Source organism: Falco rusticolus, chromosome 5 (genome assembly GCF_015220075.1).
Source record: "Falco rusticolus isolate bFalRus1 chromosome 5, bFalRus1.pri, whole genome shotgun sequence".
Classification (NCBI taxonomy): Eukaryota; Metazoa; Chordata; class Aves; order Falconiformes; family Falconidae; genus Falco; species Falco rusticolus.
Window position 1 is genome coordinate 30,173,144 of NC_051191.1, and position 22,604 is coordinate 30,195,747.

Here is a 22,604-nt window from a genome sequence, read left to right on the forward strand (position 1 = left end):
GTAAAGTTTTAATTGAGATGTTTTAGGAGTTGAAGTTCCTTTGTGTTTGTGTTTTTTTTTTTCCCAAGGTATCCTGAATTGTTTCTAATTTGGGGCATGATACCTTTTGCCTAGATACTTATTCCTATGTAATTTGTGTAAACTCAGACAGCACAGTACTGATGTATTCCTTTCATTGCAGACAACACTTTGATGGGCTTTGACTAGCTAGTTATGAAAATTGAATACATTAGTAATATTCTCAGAGCAGGTAGAATTTTCTTATAATAAATAGTGACTTCCTGAATGCAGTGACAAACGTTAATTTTTAAGGGGTTTCTTTCCATCATCAGACACAAGGAAATTAAAAGCGAGTGACTTGGAATCTGTTTCTGCTTTTGCACCATGGAGTTGCTTAAATAGCATCAAATATCAGGCTACTGCTCAGGGCTCTAAGGGTTTCACAGAGTGTACCCTGGTCTCACAAAGGGCCCCCCCAACCACTTACTGAGTATGTCGGGCTAGAGGAGAATCAATCCTGAACTATGTTGGCAGAACTGGCAGCTGTGGGAATTCATATTTTCTATGGTAAAACAAGTGTGTTTGGTTTGGGAGGTATTAAAGGGCAGTTTTTGCAGCTTTACCAGGATTTTTTCCCAGCATATGTGACATGCAGCACATGTACCCAAACAGATGCATGGATGTTTTTTATTTCTGCATATAACTATGTAGGAAATATAAAGGCATACATACACATATATAAAATATGCTTTTGTAACTGAACAGATCAATATTGCTAACCTTGAGAGCTGTGGTATATAATCAGTCAGTAAAGGCCAGCCAACAACCCACCCACATCTCCTTGTTGCTGCTGCTGCTGGAATCAGTTTTGGGAGGAGTGGGGACTTCTTACAAGTTACCTTTGGTACCATCTAGGTTTTGTAGCAGATTGAATTGGGCAAGTGATGTAAAACAAGCTTTTAAAAAATTGGAGACAGTGACATGTAAGTCCCTAGGATCACATTTCTGAAAATAAAGCCAGGTTTCTGTTAATTAGAATTTTTGAGATTTTTATTAGTTTTGCAGTCTTACAGAGTATCTAGTAATCCTAGACTTTCAAGTTTTCAGTATAATGCTGTTTTATTTCAAATGCTGAGATCCTTTTCCTTCTGTTGGCAGATGCTGCTGACAGAGTATCTGGATATGAAGAACACTCGCACTGCTTCGGAGCCATCCACCCAGCTTAGCTACGCCAGCTCTGGGAGAGAATTCGCAGCATTCTTCGCAAAGAAGAAACCACAAAGACCTAAAAACCCTTTGTTCAAGTAAGTGCTGGGACAACGTTAAAGCTTTGCCTAAGCTCTCTTTGGTCCCTCAAGTACTGCACAACACTGGCTGCCAGTCATAGTTTCACAGTGTGAGAGGAGTGTAAGTTTTAAAGTGGAGGTGCAATGCCCAAAGCTGAAACCTTGGTAAGATCTCTGTTATGGATTCATTGCTGGTTTTTAGTGTAGCTCTTCCCAGGGCTCGTCCTGGGTTTGGGATCCTATTATACAAGCTGCTGCAAAGCATGCAGTGATATGTTATGCCTGGCTTTGTCAGTGGTGAATTCAGGACTTGTTAAAGAGAGCAATAAAGGGAACTGGACAAAGAGAATTACGATAACCATGTAATTACTAGATAGACTAAGCGGTTAATCCTATCACTAACTCCTTTAATTTGGAGTTCAGAGTGGAAAGAATTAAGCGGTTGGGAAGAGACTGTAAGAGAGAGGATGAAAGGCTAGGTGGCCAAAGGAAAGATTTGGGGGAACAGATTTCATGTGCGAGAGTAACAAGTGGAGAAGAGTTGTTGGTGAGCAGTACTGTTAGGAGAGGAGAGGCTGTCTTGTTACTACACCTAGATTCAGGGGAGCTGTGCTGAATTTTTATCTCGTACACTTAACTACATGTGCTGGTCATTCTCTTTGGCCTCTTGAGGAGTTTGGGGAATACCAAAATGTGCTGTTTTGGCAGTGGGTGCTCCAGGTTCAAAGATCACAGCTTTCTCAGCTCTGCCAGCATAACTCCGTGGGTGGCTGCGGTCTTAACTCGATACTGCCAAGATAATCTTTTTATTGATGGGTTTCTTTTATTATTTTTGGAATGAGATTTTTCAAAAACAGTTGCTGACGGTATGAGCAAGTTCCACAGCAGCTTTGTGGAAAAAGCAGAGAGTGGAGCAGTGGTGGGGAGTGCCAGCAGCTTGGAGCAGTAACCTTTTAACCATGCTCAGCTGCAGCAGGAGCAGTGTATCTGGCAGGTTCTTGGCACCCGTCTGGACTATAAGCTGCTGCAGGGCTTGGGATGTCTTTCACTACCCATCTGAGCAGTGCTTAGCCTTCTGTGCCTTTGTTTTCTGGAGTCAACAGAGTGCAAGGTTAAAAAAATTCTGGTGGAGTATTTGCTGGAGGAGGAGCCACTGGAAGTGAGCTGGTATTTTCACCCTTTATTTGCTGGAGATGGGGATCCATGAAGTCTGGGTGTTTTTTTAAATAAAGAACCCCTCATCTGTGATTGGAAGTAGGTTGTTATATGGTAGGGAAATAATGCCAGGGACTTCTGTAGTGGGAAAGGCTGAGAGTAATTGGCTGTTTTGGGCAAGTGGGAGGGGAGCTTTGTGTTCTGCATCCTGTTTACAGATTGTTCATTGTTTTCTGGGCTTTTTTTTTTCCAGCTAAAACTTATTTCTTGATTATCCAGAACTCACTGTGGTTTTCCCCATAGGCATATATATATCTGGTGGCTGTATTCTAGTAGTACCGAAGGCCCCAGTTAGAACTCTTCTGCACTGCTTTCTCTCCCTTGCACAGGAGAGTTCTCTATGTAATCTTCTGTTATTAGAAGGCTAACTGTTACCTGGAGGATTTCAGAGGTGCCTCCTGTCCCTGTCAACCCCTGGTTATTCCCCCATGACCCTTTCTTTTAATTAACACTTTCATGGCTGTTTGGCTATTTGGGTTGAACATTACACACTCTGAACTTACTCTGGCTTGCAGATGTATATTGAAGCAAAATAGGGCTGCTCATCTTTTCATACTGTCTGTTCTTGGGTGTACTTGGACCAGTTCACTTTGAGGAATAAGGATGCTGTGTTTCACCTACAGCAATTTAAGGCTGTATATTAGTTTGTCAGCGGAGAGTGAAGGTGGGTATAATTGTTTAAATTGAAGGTGCATAACCTCATAGGAGCGGCATGTCTCTCACCACTCATGGTCTTGTCACCAAGTCATTGCCAGCACCGCAGTGACAGCAGTACTTACTGGGATCTCTTATTTGGTTATCTGTCTTCTGTCAGCTGTCACTGTATCTGTGGAAATCTCCATTGAAATGGAATTTCTCAGTCCACTGAGGGATGTACATGTTTGATGGAGTGTTATTCTTGTCTCCTCTCCCATCTTCAGTGCTTTTCATGCCAGGCTGCAAGGCGCTTTTTCTTGCCTTTCCATTAGCTCTGTCCAAATCAGAAGAGCCTTCCACTTGTCATCAGAATATCTGCATTTAAGTCCTCACTTCAGAAGTTTCTTAGGGCAGGGCTCCACCTCACTTTTTACTCACAGATGGATGCAGGTGTTTGTGCCGTGTCCTGCGATAGCTTGCTGTAGTCTTGTTTTATAAATACTAAGTACTTCTGCTAGTTGTGTGTTCTAGCAATAATGGGAAAAATCTCTGCAACCGTGTCCCGCTCTGTGGTAATCGGTAGCTAGCATTTGGAAAAGACTTTGAGTCATTGTTTCCCTGTGTAATAATAATAAAAAAAAAGTCATGATGTATTTAGTTTTTTAATGTTGGCTTCAAAAAGAAAACTTCAGACAAGGGGTACTTTGGGAATTTATATAGTTCACGCAATCATGAACCAATCTGTCTTCTCTTCCGAAAGGTAGCCAAGTGCACATTCAGGTTGCCATCTCCCTACAGGTCAGGTTTGCAAGATGGAAATTGGGCATGGTGGGAAAGGAGTGAATTCTACAAGCAGACGTTGAACACCCAATCCATCAGTCTCAGGCTTGGCTGTAATTATGTGTAATTCTATGTACTACAAAAATATTTTGAAAGCTTTGCTGTGGGAGGATCAGCATGGGGAAAGAAGTTACAAGAGCAGAGGACCAAAGCGTGAGTCGGAACATGGGATAAGAGCAGATGAAGGAGACAGCAGAGGAGGGGAAACAGGGGAGAGAAACTGGATGTCTGTGGGAAAGAAGTGAACGTGATGAGATCCTGCAGCAAAAGCCAGTGCAGGCCTCTGAGGAATAGTCTGAGTCTCTGTCTCAAGGAGGAGACTGAAGTTTATTGCTGTAGTTTGCCTTGACCTGAAGCTTCTGATTTTGATGCCTGGCGAAGGCCATGGTGATAATGTTATGCTTAATATCTCACTAGGGGTAAAAGAGAGCGCATCATAAATATGGAGCCAAGAATTTACTGTTTGTTTAATTAAAGTCTTAAGTGTTTGTTCTATTTTGATAAATTGTTATTCGTTCAGTTGCAATAATACTAACACTCAGTCCAAATTAAAGCAGAAAAGCCTCATTAATAGTAATAACCTTAACACTGTTGCACAAGAACGCATGCAAATGCGTGCCCTTTTTCTCTGGTGTGATGCTCATCTTTCCAGTGTCCCTCAGGGCAGCACTAGGGCTGATCCAGTCTTCCTTAGCAGAAGGGGTAGGGAGGGGCCAAGGGCTGTTAGCAGCAAGTCATCAACATTGTGAGATCTTCACCTCCAGAAGTTTGATGTTCGTGAAAGATGACTTCCCTCCCTCTAAGCCTTATGTCTATAGCTATGTGAAGATGCTTTGTCCCCACCGCCTGCTCCCTTCTCCCCGGTGCCCAGCACCAGGGCAGAGCTGCCCAGCGCCCAGCCCGGGCACACCAAGGGCTGGTGTTTGCTGGGCAGTGCCTGCCCGGGGCGGCAGCCCTTGGCCGTGCTGGGTGTCCCCAGCGCGGAGCTCAGGCAGGTGGGCACCAGCCCCTTGGCCGTGGGACACGTGTGATCCCAGGGACACCCAGCTGAGGGCACGGCCAGCCTAGAGATGTCCTGAGACCTTGCAGCATCAGCTTGGTGCCCAGTCTGTGGCCTTTCACTGTCAGTGGCAAAAATCATGTTCATGGGGCTACAGTAGTTGGAAAAATATTTGTCTGCCTCTCAGATTGGTCCTTCTGGAGTATTAGAGCCATATGATAAATACTAAATAATGTATTGCTTCCTAGTTTCCAGGAGAAATTTAGGTTTTTATTTTTAATTTTTATGTATAGGTCAGTTAGCAATTTAGATGGTGTTAGCTTATGGCTTTGGTTTGGATTTTACCAGTTTTAGGGGCCATTCCTACTTAAATGCCTAGGTGCTCCCAGCTAACAGGGCATCTCTGTGCTTTGTGGGCAGGTTGGTGTTATGGGTGGCTGTAGAAGAATGAAGGCAGTGTGTTGCTTAACATTGACAACACGCAGCTGTGGCCTTGCCTCAGCGGCAGTGGGTTGATTGACATGGATGATGTGCAGCTGTAGCTCCTTCCTGCTAAGTGGTTAAATAGCCCTGAGGTGTATGGGAAGGTGCTGGATGAAGGAGGAGCCTAGAAAAGGAAGAACCCAGACTTAGCAGAGATAAGGAGCAGGGTGGTCTGGCCTTGGGAGGATGGAAAAATAGCATGGGTAGTAGAATCTGGCCAAGGGTAAAGCCTTTTTGCAGCTTGCTAGTTTTGCTTGTTCTGTGACAGATGGCTGCTGGTAGAGCTGCGTTCATTGAGGGTGGCAGAATGTGGTGCATCAGTGATGGAGTTTTACAGGAAAAATGTGCTTTTGGTATGCTGTGATAATTTTGCTCCAGCATGCAGAGAAGTAGTCCTTTTTGTTTAGGGCTGACTGGTGCTTACAGGAAGGGTGCTTCTTCAGATGGCTAACGGACTAGATTTATTTACTTATTTGTTTATTTTTAATTACAGGTTTGAGTCCTCCTCCCATGCTATTAGCATGAGTGCCTATTTGCGTGAGCAGAGAAGAGAACTGTACAGCAGAAGTGGAGAACTTCAAGGTGGGGAAACAGATAATGTGCTAGTTCGGATAATTCTTTTTTGCAGGAGCTTGAATATCCTGTCCATGCTATGTCAGGGTGTTAATACCTTTCTGCTTTGCCATGCAGGCTGTCTAAATATCTCCAGTTTCTGAGCTCTGCTTATTTATTATTACTACATTGTGAAGCAGCAGGGTTTCTCTTCATTCCCTCTGCATTTTCAGCTAGAGGTCAAGGTCTTAAAAGAGACTTGTAAAACAATGGGTGAAATGCAGACAGTTTCACCATGAGCACTGCTTTTGGATTCGTGGAGCTAATGCCTGCTTCCTTATCTGCAGTTTATTCCCTTACATCGTGTGCTGAATTTGATACTTACTCTGGATTGCTTTGGGAGCCGAGCTCAAGCATCCCATATTTGAAGTTGCAGATTTCTGTTGTATTGACTAAAGTGGCCAATTCTTTGTCTTTTGTACAACGTTTGAAGATGAAGAATTGTGGAGTGTTTGAAAACCGTGAATTTGAAGAGCTGGACTACTCTTGCTGTTTTATATTGCCTGTGGCAAGTGCTGTCTATACACAGAGAAGTGTTCTCTCCTCTGAGTATGACATCATCCCATGGTTTTCTCATGAATGATGTAATTTATGAAAACATTGGTTTTGGGAGCAAAATCAAGGGAAGATCTTAAGGCTGTAACGGCAATGTATAGCAAGACTGAAATTGTTTTGTATCATCTATTCTAGTTTGTTACTGAGGAGTCATAAGAATAAAATAATATATACTCTTCAAGTATTACAGTGATGGACAAGGGTAGAATTTCCCCTTGAACTATTACCCATGACAATTTTCAGCTGGCTTTTAATTGAGGATGTTTTATAATTCACAATTTTTGGGTGACTTTTTGTTCCCTTCCTCCTCTTATAACTCAGTTGTCTAAACCCACAAGAACATGAAAGGAAGCCATGAGAGACATAGTTTTTTGTGGACAGATTGCTTCACTTAGTTGGCTCAACAAAGATGATCTTAGTATTGGTGATTAAGGATGTAGTGATTCACTCTGTGGTGAATATTCAGATACTGCTGGATGGACTGTGAAGGAAGAATCTGAAATGGAGCTACTGAAGTTGACAGTTGTCTACACTATGATCTGACAGCATATAGGAATAAAACAAAAGTGGAGATAGCTGTCTTTTAAATCATGGTATTGACATTAATACTCACTTGAAAGGTGTTCAGCTTACAGCTCTTTACCTTCTGAGATTCAGGTTCTCACCACCAAAATCTGTCACGTGCTCTTGTGCCTAGGATTAACTGGAAGAAGTTACCCAGTTCAGCGGATGCTGCAAATTTGTTATTGCATCATGATTTTCTTGTACCAGTGGGCAGTAGGATTTAAGTAGCTGCTTCTCCACAGTTAACAGCTCTGTTACAAACTGCCTGGGACAAATGTGGGTTTGATGCCAAGAATTTTGAAGCTGTTGAGAGCACTAAGTTTGGATCAGTGATGGGGCCATCAGGGAACCTGCAACGCTTGCCTCACAAATTTCAGGTCTCTTTGGATTGAGTCCTGTTGCCTCCAACACCCTGACCTGACTCACTCCACATCTCTATCCTTTTCCAGGTACCTTGTGGCTGAGAGAAGGGCTTTTTTGTGGTTACCATTGGTGTTAGACTGAACTGAGGATTTGGTTTTAAATAGCTTCTTTTCTGGGTTCAGAACCCTTTACTGATGGGCACAGCCAGATTTCATGAAAGAGTGACTCCTTGTTGATACAAGACAAATCTTGCGGAAACATTTGTCATGTGCGGGAGATTGTGAATGTTCTCAAGAAAGGGGGATGCAAAAGAGCTATGCAGACTTCCAGCCACTGAGCTAGCACAGGGTTAGAAAGTACAAAGCCTGCAAGCTGACAAAGAAGTAAAGGACAAAATATAGGAATTAGTGTGGATAGGACAAGATTATATTGCCCTTCCTGGATGAATTGGAAGAGCTTGAACGTGATGCAATGGGTGACAAAAAGTCAATGTAGGGAGTCAATAGGGACAATAGATGAGATGACTTTGCTGAGAAATCTTTGCAGTTTAACCATCAAGAAAAGTTTCCCTTTGAATTTTATGTTAAAAATGTACTATCCTCTCTTTCTATTATAAGCTACTGTTCCCTTTTAGGTAGCTCATTAATCTTCCCAAATCCCAGGCCACAGCAAGATCTGCATTTTTTTTAATACCTCTTTTAAAGAGGAATACAATTTAATTGTTCAATCAGGTTCCTGGAAAGCAGGCATGTGACACTCTTCTGTGAATGCCACAGTTTCTCTTCCTGACAGCCTTATCCACAGGGATGACTTTTCAGTGGCAGCAGGGGGAGGGTGGCTTCTTAGGAAATCTTTTTCCTGAAAAGATCTTCAAAGAAACATATGCATTAAAAAAAAAAAAACCCACACCAAAAAACCCTGAACTTATAAAAGTTTGGCTCGTGCCAACTTTTTGAAATAAGAATTTAATTTAAATAGCCTTAAAATGTGTGAAGATCAGAGTGATGCTTTGTCATTAACCTCTTTCATTTGGACTGAAATAGTGCGGTGCATAAGGCACATATTATCCCTCAGTGGGAGAAAGGGACCTGATACAGGCATGGAATTCTTGTCTTATTCTGCTGAAATCAAGGGAGGAGGACTTTGACCATGTATTTTTTCCCTTGGAAGATGAATGCACAAGTTTTTTGACAGCTCTCTTTAAAAAGAGGAGGGGGCAGGGGGAAGGAAGTACATAACTGAAATGCCTCTTTCTAGACTAACACATGTGGTTCCCCAGGTTGTTTGAGATAGTGTCAGAAGTGGTTTCTTCTGTACACAACGAGTAATGTCCATCATTAAGCTTCTTGTATCCTACCACCCCCTCCCCCTGCCCTTCCCCCGAGGAGCCTGTCTTGGCTATGTGTTGGCTGAGGAATTTACATTTTCTTTGTTGGACCTCTCCTACCATTTGTCAAATATGATGTTTTTTGTAATAGACTATGATAAATAATGCAGGTATATTTAAAAAATGAGTAAGCTTATTCCATGAGCAGCTGAATGACTGAAGCCTTGGTCGTCTCAGATGTGCCACCTTTTCTCCCTTAACACCTTTCCTTCGCTAGCTGCACTTCTCACCGTGTCTCTAAAGCTCCTTCATCCCCCTCACATTTTTCTTCCAGGCACCCACCAGTGCCTGCCTATGTCCCTGAACTACTGTCCCCCAAACCAAGCAAAAAGCAGCATGTACCATGACTGGATCAAGCAAGCAGCCTCGTGCCCTGGAAGCAAATGTGCAGGTTGCTTCCTGGCTGGTAAGTCCAACAGCATGGAAAGCTAACACATCCTCACTGCAGCATTCCCTTCCATGGAGGCACGCTTTTATTATGCTTTCATCTATGTGGCTGTGTGCTTTTACAATACCTCTAAGAATTTACTGCTTTTAAGATCAATGCCTCTGCCACATTTGGCAGAAATTGGCTCACCAGCGCAGTTGTTTTCAGGATGGGATGGCCAGCTGGACAGACACAGAAGATCAGCACTTTCATTGGAAACTAGGCTAAAATGCTGCATTATTTCACCACAGAGGTGGATGGTTGCTTGTCGCTGACTGGTGGAATGAATCCCGTGTGTGCACCTTATTTCATTCCGCTGCTGCCTTCAATTACCAATGATTTCTTGGGAGTAAAAGAAGAATGTAGTTTCTTGCCATTGAGGGAGGTCAAGGACTGCAGGAGAGGACAGTAGACAGTAGGAGGATGTCACTGGGGCTGCACAGTAAGGCAGGAGACAGTCTGCAGGGGCCTGGAGGCTGTTTTTGTTAAATTGAATGTAACTGCTGTCTACAAAACATGTTTTCAAGCAAAAATAAAGACCACAATTCTGGGTAGTATCTGTGCATGTCTGGATTTCTGATGGTGTATTATGGTAATGTTTTTTAAAAGCACTAATCCAAGTTTTAATTTCATTATACTGAGCATGGTACACACATGATTTGTGCATTGTATATACCTGCAAGGATTAGCTTTCATATGATGTAGCAGCCTTCACCACCACAGTTGCCTTGCACAAGTGTCTTGAAGTCTGTCTTCCACGGGTCTACACATCTCCATTTTTTGTGGCTGGGAGAGGGGCAGTGGCAGGAGCTGGATTCTGGAGGTGCCAGTCAATTTTTTATTTTTTTTTTTAAATACATAAAAAAATAAGCACAAGCCGCCAGCAGAAGTGAAAGGAGACATAACTGAAAATGGAAAGCTCAGTGAATGATAATCTTTGTTTCAGAAGGTGCTGTATCTTAGCTAGTGATCTTCCTTACTTGCGGATAGCCTTGCGTGCATGGGATTCGGAAGACCCGGGGTAGGTGAGCTCTGAGGGCATGAGATGTCTCGCCAGCAGCCGTGCACTAAGCTGCTCACTGCTGGCTGATAATTTCTGGCATGGTTATGGGCCCCTTCTAGATATGCTGGGTATTGTTTCAGAGTCCTGTGGCCGTAGGGAATTCGTGTGGCTGTATATTGTGCTCATGGTGACTGTGGCCTCGGTTTAGTTTATCAGTAGAAATGGGAAAAGATGTTTCTTCATGCTGTGAAAATCTAAAGAGCCTCGAGGGTGCTGATCGGCATGGAAAATAGCATCCAGCTTCTCTGTTATCTGTGCGCGTGCAGGCCCTAGCAGTTCATGTGAAGGTCAGCTTTGCTGGTGGTGTACATCTGGGCCGTTTTTAAGAATGAAATGTTAAGTGCTCCCGAGCAGCTGTTGTTCCCATGGATGTTAATGGACTCCACAGCTGCTCAGCACCTCTTAAAATTTGGGCTTGTTTATTTGCTGGGGAAGCTCAGTGCACTTCAGCATTAATTAAACTTCTCAGGGTCTTTGCAGAGTAAGATTTTATTTGGATTATAGCTGTGCAAGCTGTGGTATGCCATGCATCATCCTGAGAAGGACGATGAGAGCAGAATTAAGAGTCAGAATCACCTTTCATTTTTTTGTTAAGTAGCACTGGTTTGACTCTGAGTATATCATGGTATTAATATATATTCATGTAAATGGTGGCTTGGGCACACTTGACATAGCCATGCATTGAGTGAAGCGGCTCTGCAGCCCCAGGGTTGCTGCCATGCCCAGCCATGTGTGTGCTGCCCTGGGAGCTCAGGAGGATGCTGTTGTGCAGTGCATCTTGAGGAATCACTGCCTGCGTGGTTTTGTGGTGGACTTGGCAGTGCTCAGGTAACAGTGGGACTTGATTTTTAAGCTCTTTTCCAATCAAAATGATTCTATGATTCTGCAAGGGCTTTTTTGCTGTGTAAGAGGGTTGAAAATATTTTTGTATTATTGTGGCGGACAGCATGTTTCCCATGGGCTAGCAGCGTGCCCTTGGGGCCAAGAAGGTCCCTGGGACCCTGCGGGGCATGAGGAGGAGCATGGCCAGCAGGGCGAGGGCGGGGATCCTCCCCCTCTGCTCTGCCTCCCTGATGCCACGTATGGAGTGCTGGGTCCGGTGCTGGGATTCCCAGTTCGAGACAACAGGCACAAACTGCAACACAAGAAGTTCCGTCTGAATATGAGGAATAACTTTACTGTGAGGGTGACAGAACATGGGAACAGGCTGCCCGGAGAGGCTGTGGGGTCTCTTGCTCTGAGGACATAAAAAACCAGCCTGGATGCGACTGTGCAGCCTGCTAGAGGTGAACCTGCTTTAGCAGTGGGTTGGATTAGGTGATCTCCAGAGGTCCCTTTCAACCCCAGCCGTTCTGTGATTGTGCCTGTGACTTTTTTCATTCGTTTTTGGGTGTTGGTTTTTTTTTGGTTTGGTTTTTTTTGTGTGAGAATTTGTCCCCTCTATAATCCTGCTACTTGAGCATTGTGCAGACGCGTTTCTGCTCTTACTGCCACTGGAAGGTAGGGCAGTGCTTGTACAAGAAAAGCAGAAAAAAGTTAAGTGACTTAACAGAGTAAGTCTTTTAATAGAACAAAGAATGAAATGAATGCCCCGAAGCCGTATTCCCCCAGCTACTGGGCATGTTTTGCGTGCTGAACTGAAATGGCAAAAATTCTTTATTTCTTTCTGAAGTTTATGCAGTTTCTGTCCAGAACATCCCTGTGTTGCAGTACAACACACTGTGATGCAGTACTTTTTTTTCTAATGTTTAAAAATTTTGGGTAATTCACCTTGCTTCAGTTTTCTTAAGTTTCTTTAGTTTGTCAGAGGTGTTTTTAAACTCTTGCCCCAAACTCTTGCATGGTTACTTTTCTGTTGGTGGTAATAGTAGAGTATTACATGAACTTAGATTTTCATTTTGGAGTTTCAAAATTAATGCAAGAGTGTCTTGTGGATTCAGATTATGCAACACTCCCATGTCTCACAGTTGGCTGGTAGTTCAGCTATGCATGTTATATGTAAGATTTCTTTTTTGCCAGGTACCATATGCAATGTTATTTTTCTCATTTGCATGTCTCTTAATATTGGTGGTGTCTTTGTCTCCTGGGTTGCAGTGGATCTTGCTAGAAGTTTGGACCTTGACTGAGCGGTTTCAGGCATAACTGTTGACGCTCAGAAATACCCAATTTCTGCAAGTTTAAATGATCAAGCATGGTCCCAGTGAATCGGTAGGAGGGCTACAAAATTAAAGGTGGTGTATCACATCCAACTCTGGCAAAGAATGGTGAGTCAGAGCTGTTGCAATGAGACAGTAGGTACTGGATCCTTTTTTTAACCTTATTTCTTAGAAGTAGAAACTCTACGGATTTTTTTTTTCTTGTTGGTCAGGTGATAGATGGGAAGCCCTGAACATCCCTATGATACAAATTTAAGTATGGGGAGTGGATTTGAGTTACTTGCCACTATGCTGTTCATACATGTTCTCAGTCCAAGCCTGAAAATTTCTTACCATAAGGTTTTAAGTAATTAAGGAAATCAAAGAGAAACTCTGCTAATTAAGAAATTGATGCCAAGAAATAGCAGCGGAGGCAAATGGTATCTGATATGACAAGGACACAATGTAAGGCCAGGTCTGGGGAAAAAGCAGTTATTTGTAGGTGCCTTGTTCCATTTGGATTCACCAAAGGGCTGCTGGAGGGAGCCAGCTGTGTCTGCCAGTGACAAAAATGAATCTTGACATTTTGGATAATGAAAATTCAGTTCAGCACCTTTTAGAAATGTGTATGATAATATGTTGTCAGTCAGAGGCAATGAGGAGGGGGAGAAGCAATACAATTCTTCTCTGGTTAAAGGAGACGACGTGACAAGCGGATGGTCCCAGTTAAAAATATCAGTTAGAAAAGGATGGGGAATAACCAGCTGAAGAATCAGGAAGCTGGTTATGCTAAGGAGTGGGAAAAGATTTGATGTTATGTATCTCCTGTCATGCAGCTGCTTTTGTCTCCCCGTGATGCGCAGGATCACAGTTTGCTTTGAGCTTGGAGGGGGAGGAGAGGGGAGAGAATCGCTTTTTTGTGGTTTGACGGTATTAATGCAATCATCTAGTTCAGACCTTGTAAGCCCACTTATTATTTCCTCTGCGTGTGTTTTTTCTGGTTTAGCGGATTAGCTGCACTGTCTCTTCAAAGGCTATCCAATCAAGAAGGGGTTATTAAAACCAGGGCGCTTTATGACTGAGAATTAATTAGAGCAGCATTTTCATGCAAAACATCCAATTTTTTGATTAGCAATGGAGCAGGGCCACAATTAACACTCTAGGAAGCTTAAATTTCCAGCGTTTTGAGTCTCAGGAAATGAGATTATCAAACTAGGGTCAGGCACTTGACAGCAAAAGGGGGATTATGTGTAAGAAAATAATTTGTTTCTTGATTTTTGCCTATGAGATTGTTATTAAAGCTATGGAAAATTCAGAGGGAGGCAAAAAAAAAAAGGAGGGAGATGGCTAAAAATGGAAGCAGGAGAGACCCTTTGCTTTGTTAGTGCCCTCCTTGCTGTGTAAAGAGCTTTCCTTGTCCTGGCGTTAGTGAGAACACGTTTTGCATTTGATTTACAGCAACAGGTTTTCATTGCTTTCATAGGGTTAGTTTGCCTTTCCTGGTCGATGTATTTTAAGAATCCTGCAGTGGCTGGTTTTTTTTTAAATGTTCAAAATATTTGTATCCAGGGGAACGAGGCAGTGTAATCATTTTAATAGACATATCACTTTGTCTCCATTCCTTTAAGTGAGTATGTGGTGTGTTTTTTAAACAATGTTTTTTTGATCCATTGCTGGTGTCTGAGGACATATATTACTGCTTATTAAAGGCTGACCTTGGCCAGCTGTCAGGGTCTGTGAAAAAGCAGCAGGGCATCTCTGTCACTTCTAGAGAACACTTAAGGGTTGGGGGAGGTTTACATCTCCCACTTAATTCTTCTCACTTCTCAGGGAGATGTAAGGTGTTGAAAGTCAGGCTTGGGCTGCGAAGTCTCTTCTTTAGCTTGGGTCGAGGACTTTGAGCAGGCTCAGGTAGTACAAGTTAGTTTTGATAGCAGGTCGATATTTACTGACTGCTGCGAGTTCAGAGAGTGCCAGTTAGATCTCCACAAGACAACGGGAAATCATCTGTCTGCTTTATAAAATGACCATACAGTAGTTCTTATTACTATTTATTTTTGCGCAAAATTGTTCATGAAAACAAGTATTGTGAAGATAATTGTCAGCAGCCATGTTAGCCACATTCTTGGTCCTGGGTCTTACCTGGCAGTGCCCACAGCTACTGCATCCTTTTTAGCAGCAGTGACATTATTAAGGAAGCTCACTTTTAGCTTGCACCTTTAATTTATCTTCACAGGTGGGACCTTACGCAAGCCTGGCAGCACAGCTCAGTTGTGCTTTGCTCCCTGATGTGGCCTTGGCAATGGACTCTAGCCTTCACCCATGACAATATTTTGGTGTTCAGTTTTGGGTCTCTGTCCAGGGCTTCTAAATAAGTCCTTGGGCTTGACATGAAGCTCCTCTTGCTTTAGTCTTTGGCCCCATACCCTGCTCAAGTCACTTCAGAGCCTAAGGGCCTCTAGTAGTCTACTATGGAGATTGCCAGATGCCACTTGGGTTTGTTTTTTTTTATTTAGTAAGAAGACCAAAAATGCCAGGAATCAAGGTGTTTTATCATTAAAGGAGCTTCTCAAATGAAGACTGAAAATCAAAGATGCTGGAATAAGTTATGAGTTCTGTCATAAGCCTGGATTATTCATCTTCGTGACTCTCCCATTAGTGCTATGTGTTGCTCCCCTATTGATACGAGGAAGCATGTTGAAAAAGTGCTCATTTTATAAAATACCCCCCCCCAAATGGATGCTTTAGTCCTATTAATATTGCTGGGAGGTTGCTCTGACCAGGTCTGGTTTGTGTTGTGTTGTTACAGTTCTGGGCTGAGAGACTCAGGTTTTCTGGGACTTACTATGTCACAGTGCCTTGTCTGGAATGCAGTCATTGATTTTCAAGGTACTTATTTACAGCTTCTTTTGGGCTCTGAGTTTTGGATTACTGAAGAATTTGAGGGCTTTGTGGTAAATTTACAAAGACGATGTGGAATTACTTTGTGTTATGCAGATTAAAGCAGAATAGGTAGAAAATGTTTATGTCTGTGAACTATAATATCCTGTTTTGTATAATTTCCTGCAGGTTTTTTTTTCAGGACGACTAGGCTTTTGGAGGTACTGAGCCATCTCAGCTTGGTTCAGTGAGATGTTCAAGTCCTGATATCCATTAAAATCAGTCTGTATGTTTTCATATGCTTAATTTCTAATTGGGTATAACTTAAAGTGAACACTAGGTGAACTGAATTCAGGGGTGAATGAAAGGCAGCATCTCTGTAATGTGACTTACCTGAATTGGAAAGTGTCTTTCTCCTTTTTCCCTTGTGTCATACGGTGCAAAGCTTTCTGGGCTAGTCTGTGCCAGGCGGTGGGCTGTGCTATGTCAGTGTGTAAGGTGTGTCCCAGGCTGGAACAGTTAAATCACACTTTGCTTTTTTGAAGGACAGTGGAAACATTTCATCAGTACAGCCACTAATAAAGTATGGTACCATTGAACAGGTACTCTGCTTACTGTGATCTGAAATAATACGATCTTCCTTTCTATATGAGAGCTTCACACTCCTGGAATTTGTGCTTTTGTGTAAAGTTCAGTAGTAAACCATTTATTTAAAAATATTCTGTCTTGCTGTTTAGGATCAAGATTCTCTCAGGCTGGTATAAGCAGGTCTGGTTTCTGACAATCTACTCTGCTTTGAGGAACACTCATTGCTGCACTAGTGGAAGTGGGCTGCAACAACCTGAAAGAGTGAAAAAGGCTCTGTGGGTTAAGTGGATGGTGCTGCTGTTGTTCCTTCTAAAATCTTAATTATCTGAAGCCAAAATCCTGGTTTTGAGCTCTGGCTTCCCTTATGACATTACTTACTGCAAAGCCATTTCCTGAACTCATCTAAGGAATGATTTTAGGTTGCTCCTGTGTTGTGGGGTTTTTTTGTGGGGTGTTTTTTTTTTTTTTTTTTTGCTAGCAGGGCATTCCAGTGTGTCTTTGTTGCCCCAGGTTTAGATTCTTATGCTTATCTTCTGTTACTGTTAATAGTAATAACAGCCATTTGAATCGGGATTTGGCAATTGCTTGGTAACGCCATAGACTTAGGCTGTAAAATGAACAAAAATATCCCGTGGGAATGTGGATTAGCTGAATACAATTGACTAGGTCAGAATTCAACCTGGCAAAGGTTAGCCAGTTAATCCTGTTCTTTTAGGATCTTTAGCGACCAGGTTAGCCAAACCTGCAAAACGTATCCTTCAAGAGAATACATACTTTTTGAAAGAGATTTATACAATGTGTATACTTTCTAGAATGACTGATTGCTATGATAGCATTGTTTATCTCCCCCCCCCCCCCCCCCCCCCATCTGGCCTGTTAAATACTGTGGTTTTAAGATGCTCTTAGGTGGCCATGTTTTATGTTGAAGTCTTGCTGACATTTGGCTTTTTCCGCAAGTTCTTACTTCTTTCCATATTGAAGTTTATCCAGATACACTTTTTTATGTGGGTCAAATTCTTATTTACTACTTTGTAATTTCTTCTTTGTTTTCATGAACTTAATTAGAAACTCAGTAAATACATTGTGGAAACAGTGTTTTCATTTCTCCTGTTTGATAGAGTAGCTAATTCTCATTTTAAAAAAAAGTGAAACAGAATTGTCTGTGGAGACTGAACTGCCTTTTTGCCTCTTCTGCAAATTTTATACCCTTCAAGATGAGACACCCTGTAATATCAAACTGCTTTCTAGAGGTATGGCAAATTACAACACATACCTCAAGGGCGAGTGTGGAGGCAATAGCCGTTGCTTTGCCTTGTCTTGTACCTGTTCAGTGGGTAAAGAAGTGTTTAATCTCTGGCCCTGTCATTCTAATGCCTCTAATCTGTATTTGAAGTCCCTTAAAAATGCGAATCCGTTGTTTTTCAAGTAGCATAAAAAATGCACCAGAGACAGCTGTATTAGCATTTGGACTTTCTCCTTTGGCTTTGATGGATGGATATATACAGTTTTTTTTACACTGAAGACTTGTTTTATCTTGGTAATGTTGAAATGAAACTTCACAGTGGCATAGTAGTGGGCAGCTTTAGAAAGCCCTGCTTTCAAGTAGGGCTGAAGCCATTTAGGTGAGCATGAATTAACATTTCCCTTGTCTTGTAAAGGTCACCCTTTAATTGAGATTCACAACATTCTGTCCAAAGCCTGGATTTGAGGAGACCTCTCTTTACAAGGAAGGCACAAATTGGCAGCGTAATCTCATCAGAGGCTTAGGTTATATGGTAATAAATCATTCAATTCGAAGGAACGGAACTGCCACGGAGCATAAAACATGCCAGATGCTTGAAAGACTTTCGTGGCTTAGAGATTGAATAACAGTTGGAGGATCTGTAGATGTCTTGAGTTTTTCCTAATAAGGAAGAACTGTTGGGAGGAAAGTAATTCTTACTAATTAAAGGATTAAAATGTTACACATTTGATTTTGTTAGCCACTATTCATTTTGTTCAACATCGGAAGGTGTGATGTCTCTGTCATGTATATCTGTTTGTGTATGGTATTTCAGAAACTATTGAAAAAAAACCCAACAGCAACAGCTTTCATCTATCTATTATACTGTACCTTTTCTAGAGAGATAAATGTGTGTTGAGAAGGTGATTCTCCTCCGTAGAATGAAGATGTAACTTTAATCAATAAAGTGATGTGATTTAGAGTTCTGAAGGTACAAAGGCTAACAGTTTCTGAAGGGCTCTTCGGGCTAAGTGCATAAATTGCTGTGAAGTTTTTTCTTAATATATCATGTATGGTATTAGAATATTTTATCATCGGAAGACAGAAATACAGATGTATTTTCAGATGAGAGTATCGTAGAATAAGGTTTTGCGTCCACTAATGATGTAACTAGATGGGTAGGGGAAAGGGTATTTTTATGGAGGCTGGAGGTAGAGAAAGGGAATGCCTGTGAGACTCACCAGAGCTTTGAAGCCTCCTGTCAGTGGGCTTTTAAATCTATAATCTCCTGGCTTTTTGTTGTTTTTGGAGCTTGAATGGAATTCTCCATTCGGGAGTGTGTGGGCTGCATGTGTATGTCGCAGTGAATGGTTTGGGATAGCAGGTTCACTGCTGCTTGTACATGTTACAGTGCAGAGACCTGGCACCTATAACTAGTGTTAAAATATCCCTTTTCTGCTGTTCATAGAGTTAAGACCTGGCCTCTTCTATCCTCCCTATTTCACTTCTTGTTGTTTGTTCTCTTTCTTTTCATAGCAGCTCACCAGAGCAAGGCCAGTATCACCTTTAGGGACCTGGCCACTTAGACAAATGCAAATGAATGTCATTCCTTTTGGACTGGAGTGGGGGAATTCTGCCTTGTCTTCCCTGTTGTGCCCATGTTTTTGTAAGTCACTAGAGAAATGAGGTGGTGGCATTTGTGGAGTACAAGACAGGAGCCTCATTGTTCTAATTGTATTACAAGGTCCAGTTGTAGAAGGACATGGTGTGCATGTTGGATACGTCTTTAATAGGAGCTTGTTTTGGTGGTTAGTCCAGTTTAACTGACTTGAAGAGTCTTGAACTGGGATGCATTAATGGCATAATGATTGAATGGGCAACGTAGTACTGAGAAAGCTACCTTACTCCAAGTATCTCTCTGGCTGGATAATAATAGTGTGATGCATGCAGGCTCCATGGGGTGATCCTCATGGTCAGCTGTGCTGGATCTGTCTTTGGGATGTGTCCTAGGCGAGGCCATTTTCTTGTACAAAGGTGAAGGGTGGACTGTGGGGTCTCAGATCTTGAAGGTTGTTTCTGAATCCTGTAAATTCAGTAGCAGCTTTGCCTGTCCTTTTTCTGGAGTGGTAGATACCAGAGTGATCAGATCTTGCAGACTGCTTCCGTAAGTGTCACCGAAATCGGGAATCAAACCTCGTCACACCAGTGCAATATTAAGAAGCAGGCGCTCCTTTATTGCAGCACTGGGTGCTCGGTGGTGTCTCCACAAATCAAGTACACCTGTGTAGATTTTACTGTTACATCTATACGCAGAATTACAAGGTAGTACACTCCCAGTTACAATCATTGGCTAGTAATTTGCATATAATTGTAATATTTACTGTGTCATCCTTTTCTGTTACTACGCTTGCACGGGGGGGGGCGGGGCGCGCGTGTCTTCACCTGGGCAAGGATCTTCTTGACCTGTGGGTGTGATTTTTAGTATGATAGTGAAGGTAGTTCACTTCAGGACACCTTAAAAGTAAGTTTTGTTGCCAAGTTGGACAGCTGGATATCGGCCTTGCCAAGCTGTCTGATAACTCATCCTATACACGATAGAACCTGGGTGCTCTGGTTATGGTCTGGAGCGTAAGGACTAAGGGTATTATGATCTATAGCATGGCGACAGCGATTCATACGTCGTTGGTTAATAAGTGCTAACATAATTCTATCATGAAGGTTAACTCCTGTAGAATCAAAATTCTTATAACTAACTTACATAAACACAAAATATAGAAAGATTCAGTAAAATCTTAAGATAATCTGCAACATAAGGGTGTGGGTTAGTTGAAGCAGGAGGAAGGATACTTTCGAAGGGTTCAAAGACCATTCTTTCCAAGTTAATTATCACCAAAAAATATGCTTTTAGGCAAAATGAGAGACACTTCTTTGTCTCAGTTCCCTGGATCATTTTGGAGTGTTAGGATGTTTCGGGAGTCCCAGGACTCCTCTCGATGTGACTTCTCTTCTGTGGGTACTTCCTTTCTCCAGTTCCTGCCCGGTCTCCTAAAATTGAGACCCCTTTTTGCCTGTGACAACTGGTCCCTTTTCATCAGTGGGTTCACAGTTTCAGCAAATGCCTAATACGGTCACAGGATCCTTGTGTTTTACTTCCCCATTGGCAATCAGGATCGGATTAATTGGCTCATTTTGTGAGAGGAGTGTGCATGTAAAGCTTTCTTCCCCAGAATTCATCATTTGATTATATACCAAACAAAACAAAGACTGGTTACTCTTCATAGTTACTAGTATGCCACATTTGTATCTAGTTTCATAAAGAAAAGAGGACAGGGAGGGTAACCAAGCTCTACATTCAGAGTGGCATTTGCAGTTCCTCACATGCATGTGCCCACCAGGGTCTGAATTTAAATTCATGCTCTGTATGTAGATTTCCCAAATTTTTAAGCTTCCATTGCCAGTCTTTTGAGCCATGCAGTCACCAGAAAGGCGGAGAAGTTGTTGAAACAAGATTTTTTCTGTGTGTTTTCTCCATATAAAACTTCTGCAGCTGCTTGAAGGAGGTTATTCCAAGTTTGTTGGAGAAAGCCAAACTGATTCTTTTTCCTCTAAATATTGGGTACAGCAAATACTTGCTAAAGATCTCATTAGTGTTTTCATATTTCGTTGTAATTACTTAATAGTATAATAGCAAAGACTTGATGCTCTGTAGCTGGCTTTTATATAATATTAAAAATACTCTAAGTGATTGGGGGCTTAGAATGCATCTGTGCTCCTCTTTGGGAATTTTAATTGCACTGATCATGTGGTTATGTTTGACTTAATTGTCATCAGTAGTTATTGGATGAGATCCCTTGCATAAGCACTGTATTCACTGTACCTCAATGGCATCTAGAAATTTGTGAACAAATGTAACAAATGGCACTTTCTTTGTCTGCTTAATGAATATGTAAGTGATTTCAAATGGCCTCTACCCTAGACTCTAACTATATATTTCTTTCATAACGGGAGATATGTTGATACTATGTGGAAAAGCTGTAATTCCAGTAATAATTGGTTTATAGTGCACTTGGTGCTTTTCCCTCAGCAAGGTAAGATGCCAATTTGGCATGACCCCAGGTTAAGTGAGGAAGAAACACATTCCCGGTGTGTGGTTGTACAATAGCATGATGCTTGGAGTTGGTTGCCAGCCATGGGAGATACGTATTTGTGCCTTTTCAGGTACTGTGGAAATGTGATAATTTACCTATACTTGGCTAAAATTTATTTGCACCATAAGTGGGCAAAGTCTAAAGTCTTTAAGATTTAAGGAGCCATGATGTTGAATAGTTTTTGCAGTGCACATACCCAGAAGGGTGTTACTACATTTTAAAGATAACTGCTATGCAAAAAGCAATAAAAACTCACTTCATCTGGAAATGTCCCTATTTTTAAGGTTTTCAATATTTCAGTCCAGGAGAATCAGGCAGTTTCCTGGTGACCTTGGAGAATCCTAAAATAGAGACATATTATGGTAAAACTAGCATCCGTAAAATTCATGCTGTTAAACTATGGGGTAAATGGGAAATTTTACAGCTAGAAAAATGATTATACAGGACTGAGTTAGAAAAGACAATGCTCAGTCTAGTACTGTAAATGTCCTAGCCAAGAAATAAGCTGTGCCCTTGGGTCATTTGGGTACCCTCATTGGGTACATGGTCCTGTTAGCACAGTAAAACTGGACTTAGCATCTGCAGAAAGTGCATCTTCTGAAACATCTTCCAGAAGGTTTTAGTAGTGCTGTAATTGTGCTTATAATGAAGCATGTCTTGAGAAGCCCAATCAGGAGTCTTTGCATTGAATGTGAAATTGTGCCTGAAGCATGGTTTTGATGTCTCTGTTCTCAATATTAAAGTACCTAAAGCAGGCTTTTTGGAGGATCAGGGTTTATATGCAAAAGAAAAATTTCTTAATTGTGAGATTTATTGGTATTGATGGGAAGAGGGAGGAAAAATCCTCTGACACTTAAGTTAGTCTGCAATGTAAACCTATTGCATATCGTATAGGAAGCAACCTTCTGTCACTGGAATCACAGGCTGTATCATTCTGTGCATTGTTTCTATCTTAATTGTTTTTTTCTTATGAGCTAATTTGTAAGTGAAGCATTGTGATACGGAAGGCAAAAATTAATTCAGCAGCAGTGATTTCTTGAATTATTCCCTTCTCTGACTTAAACCAGACATTAGATGTTTCTAAATGCAGCCTTCACCTGAGAACCTGGATACCGATGTATTTCTTGCAACCTTTTGCTTTCTAATTTGTTCCCTGGAAGAGAAGCTCTTAGGACTCTATTAGTGGTAATAGCTGCCACG

At 41.9% G+C, this 22,604-nt stretch overlaps 1 protein-coding gene across 3 annotated transcripts in view; it reads left to right on the top strand.

The window, feature by feature from the left end:
• EXOC4 (exocyst complex component 4) overlaps positions 1–22,604 on the top strand; it is a 408,367-nt gene that overhangs the window by 106,392 nt on the left and 279,371 nt on the right. For 2 of the 3 annotated variants that reach the window (XM_037387956.1, XM_037387958.1), the window contains exons 8-9: positions 1,159–1,304; positions 5,954–6,042. In XM_037387956.1, coding sequence (XP_037243853.1) covers positions 1,159–1,304; positions 5,954–6,042 — 235 coding nt within the window. Of the gene's footprint in view, positions 1–1,158; positions 1,305–5,953; positions 6,043–9,215; positions 9,414–22,604 lie in introns of those variants that run through there. The other variant, XM_037387957.1, reaches the window with a different exon arrangement.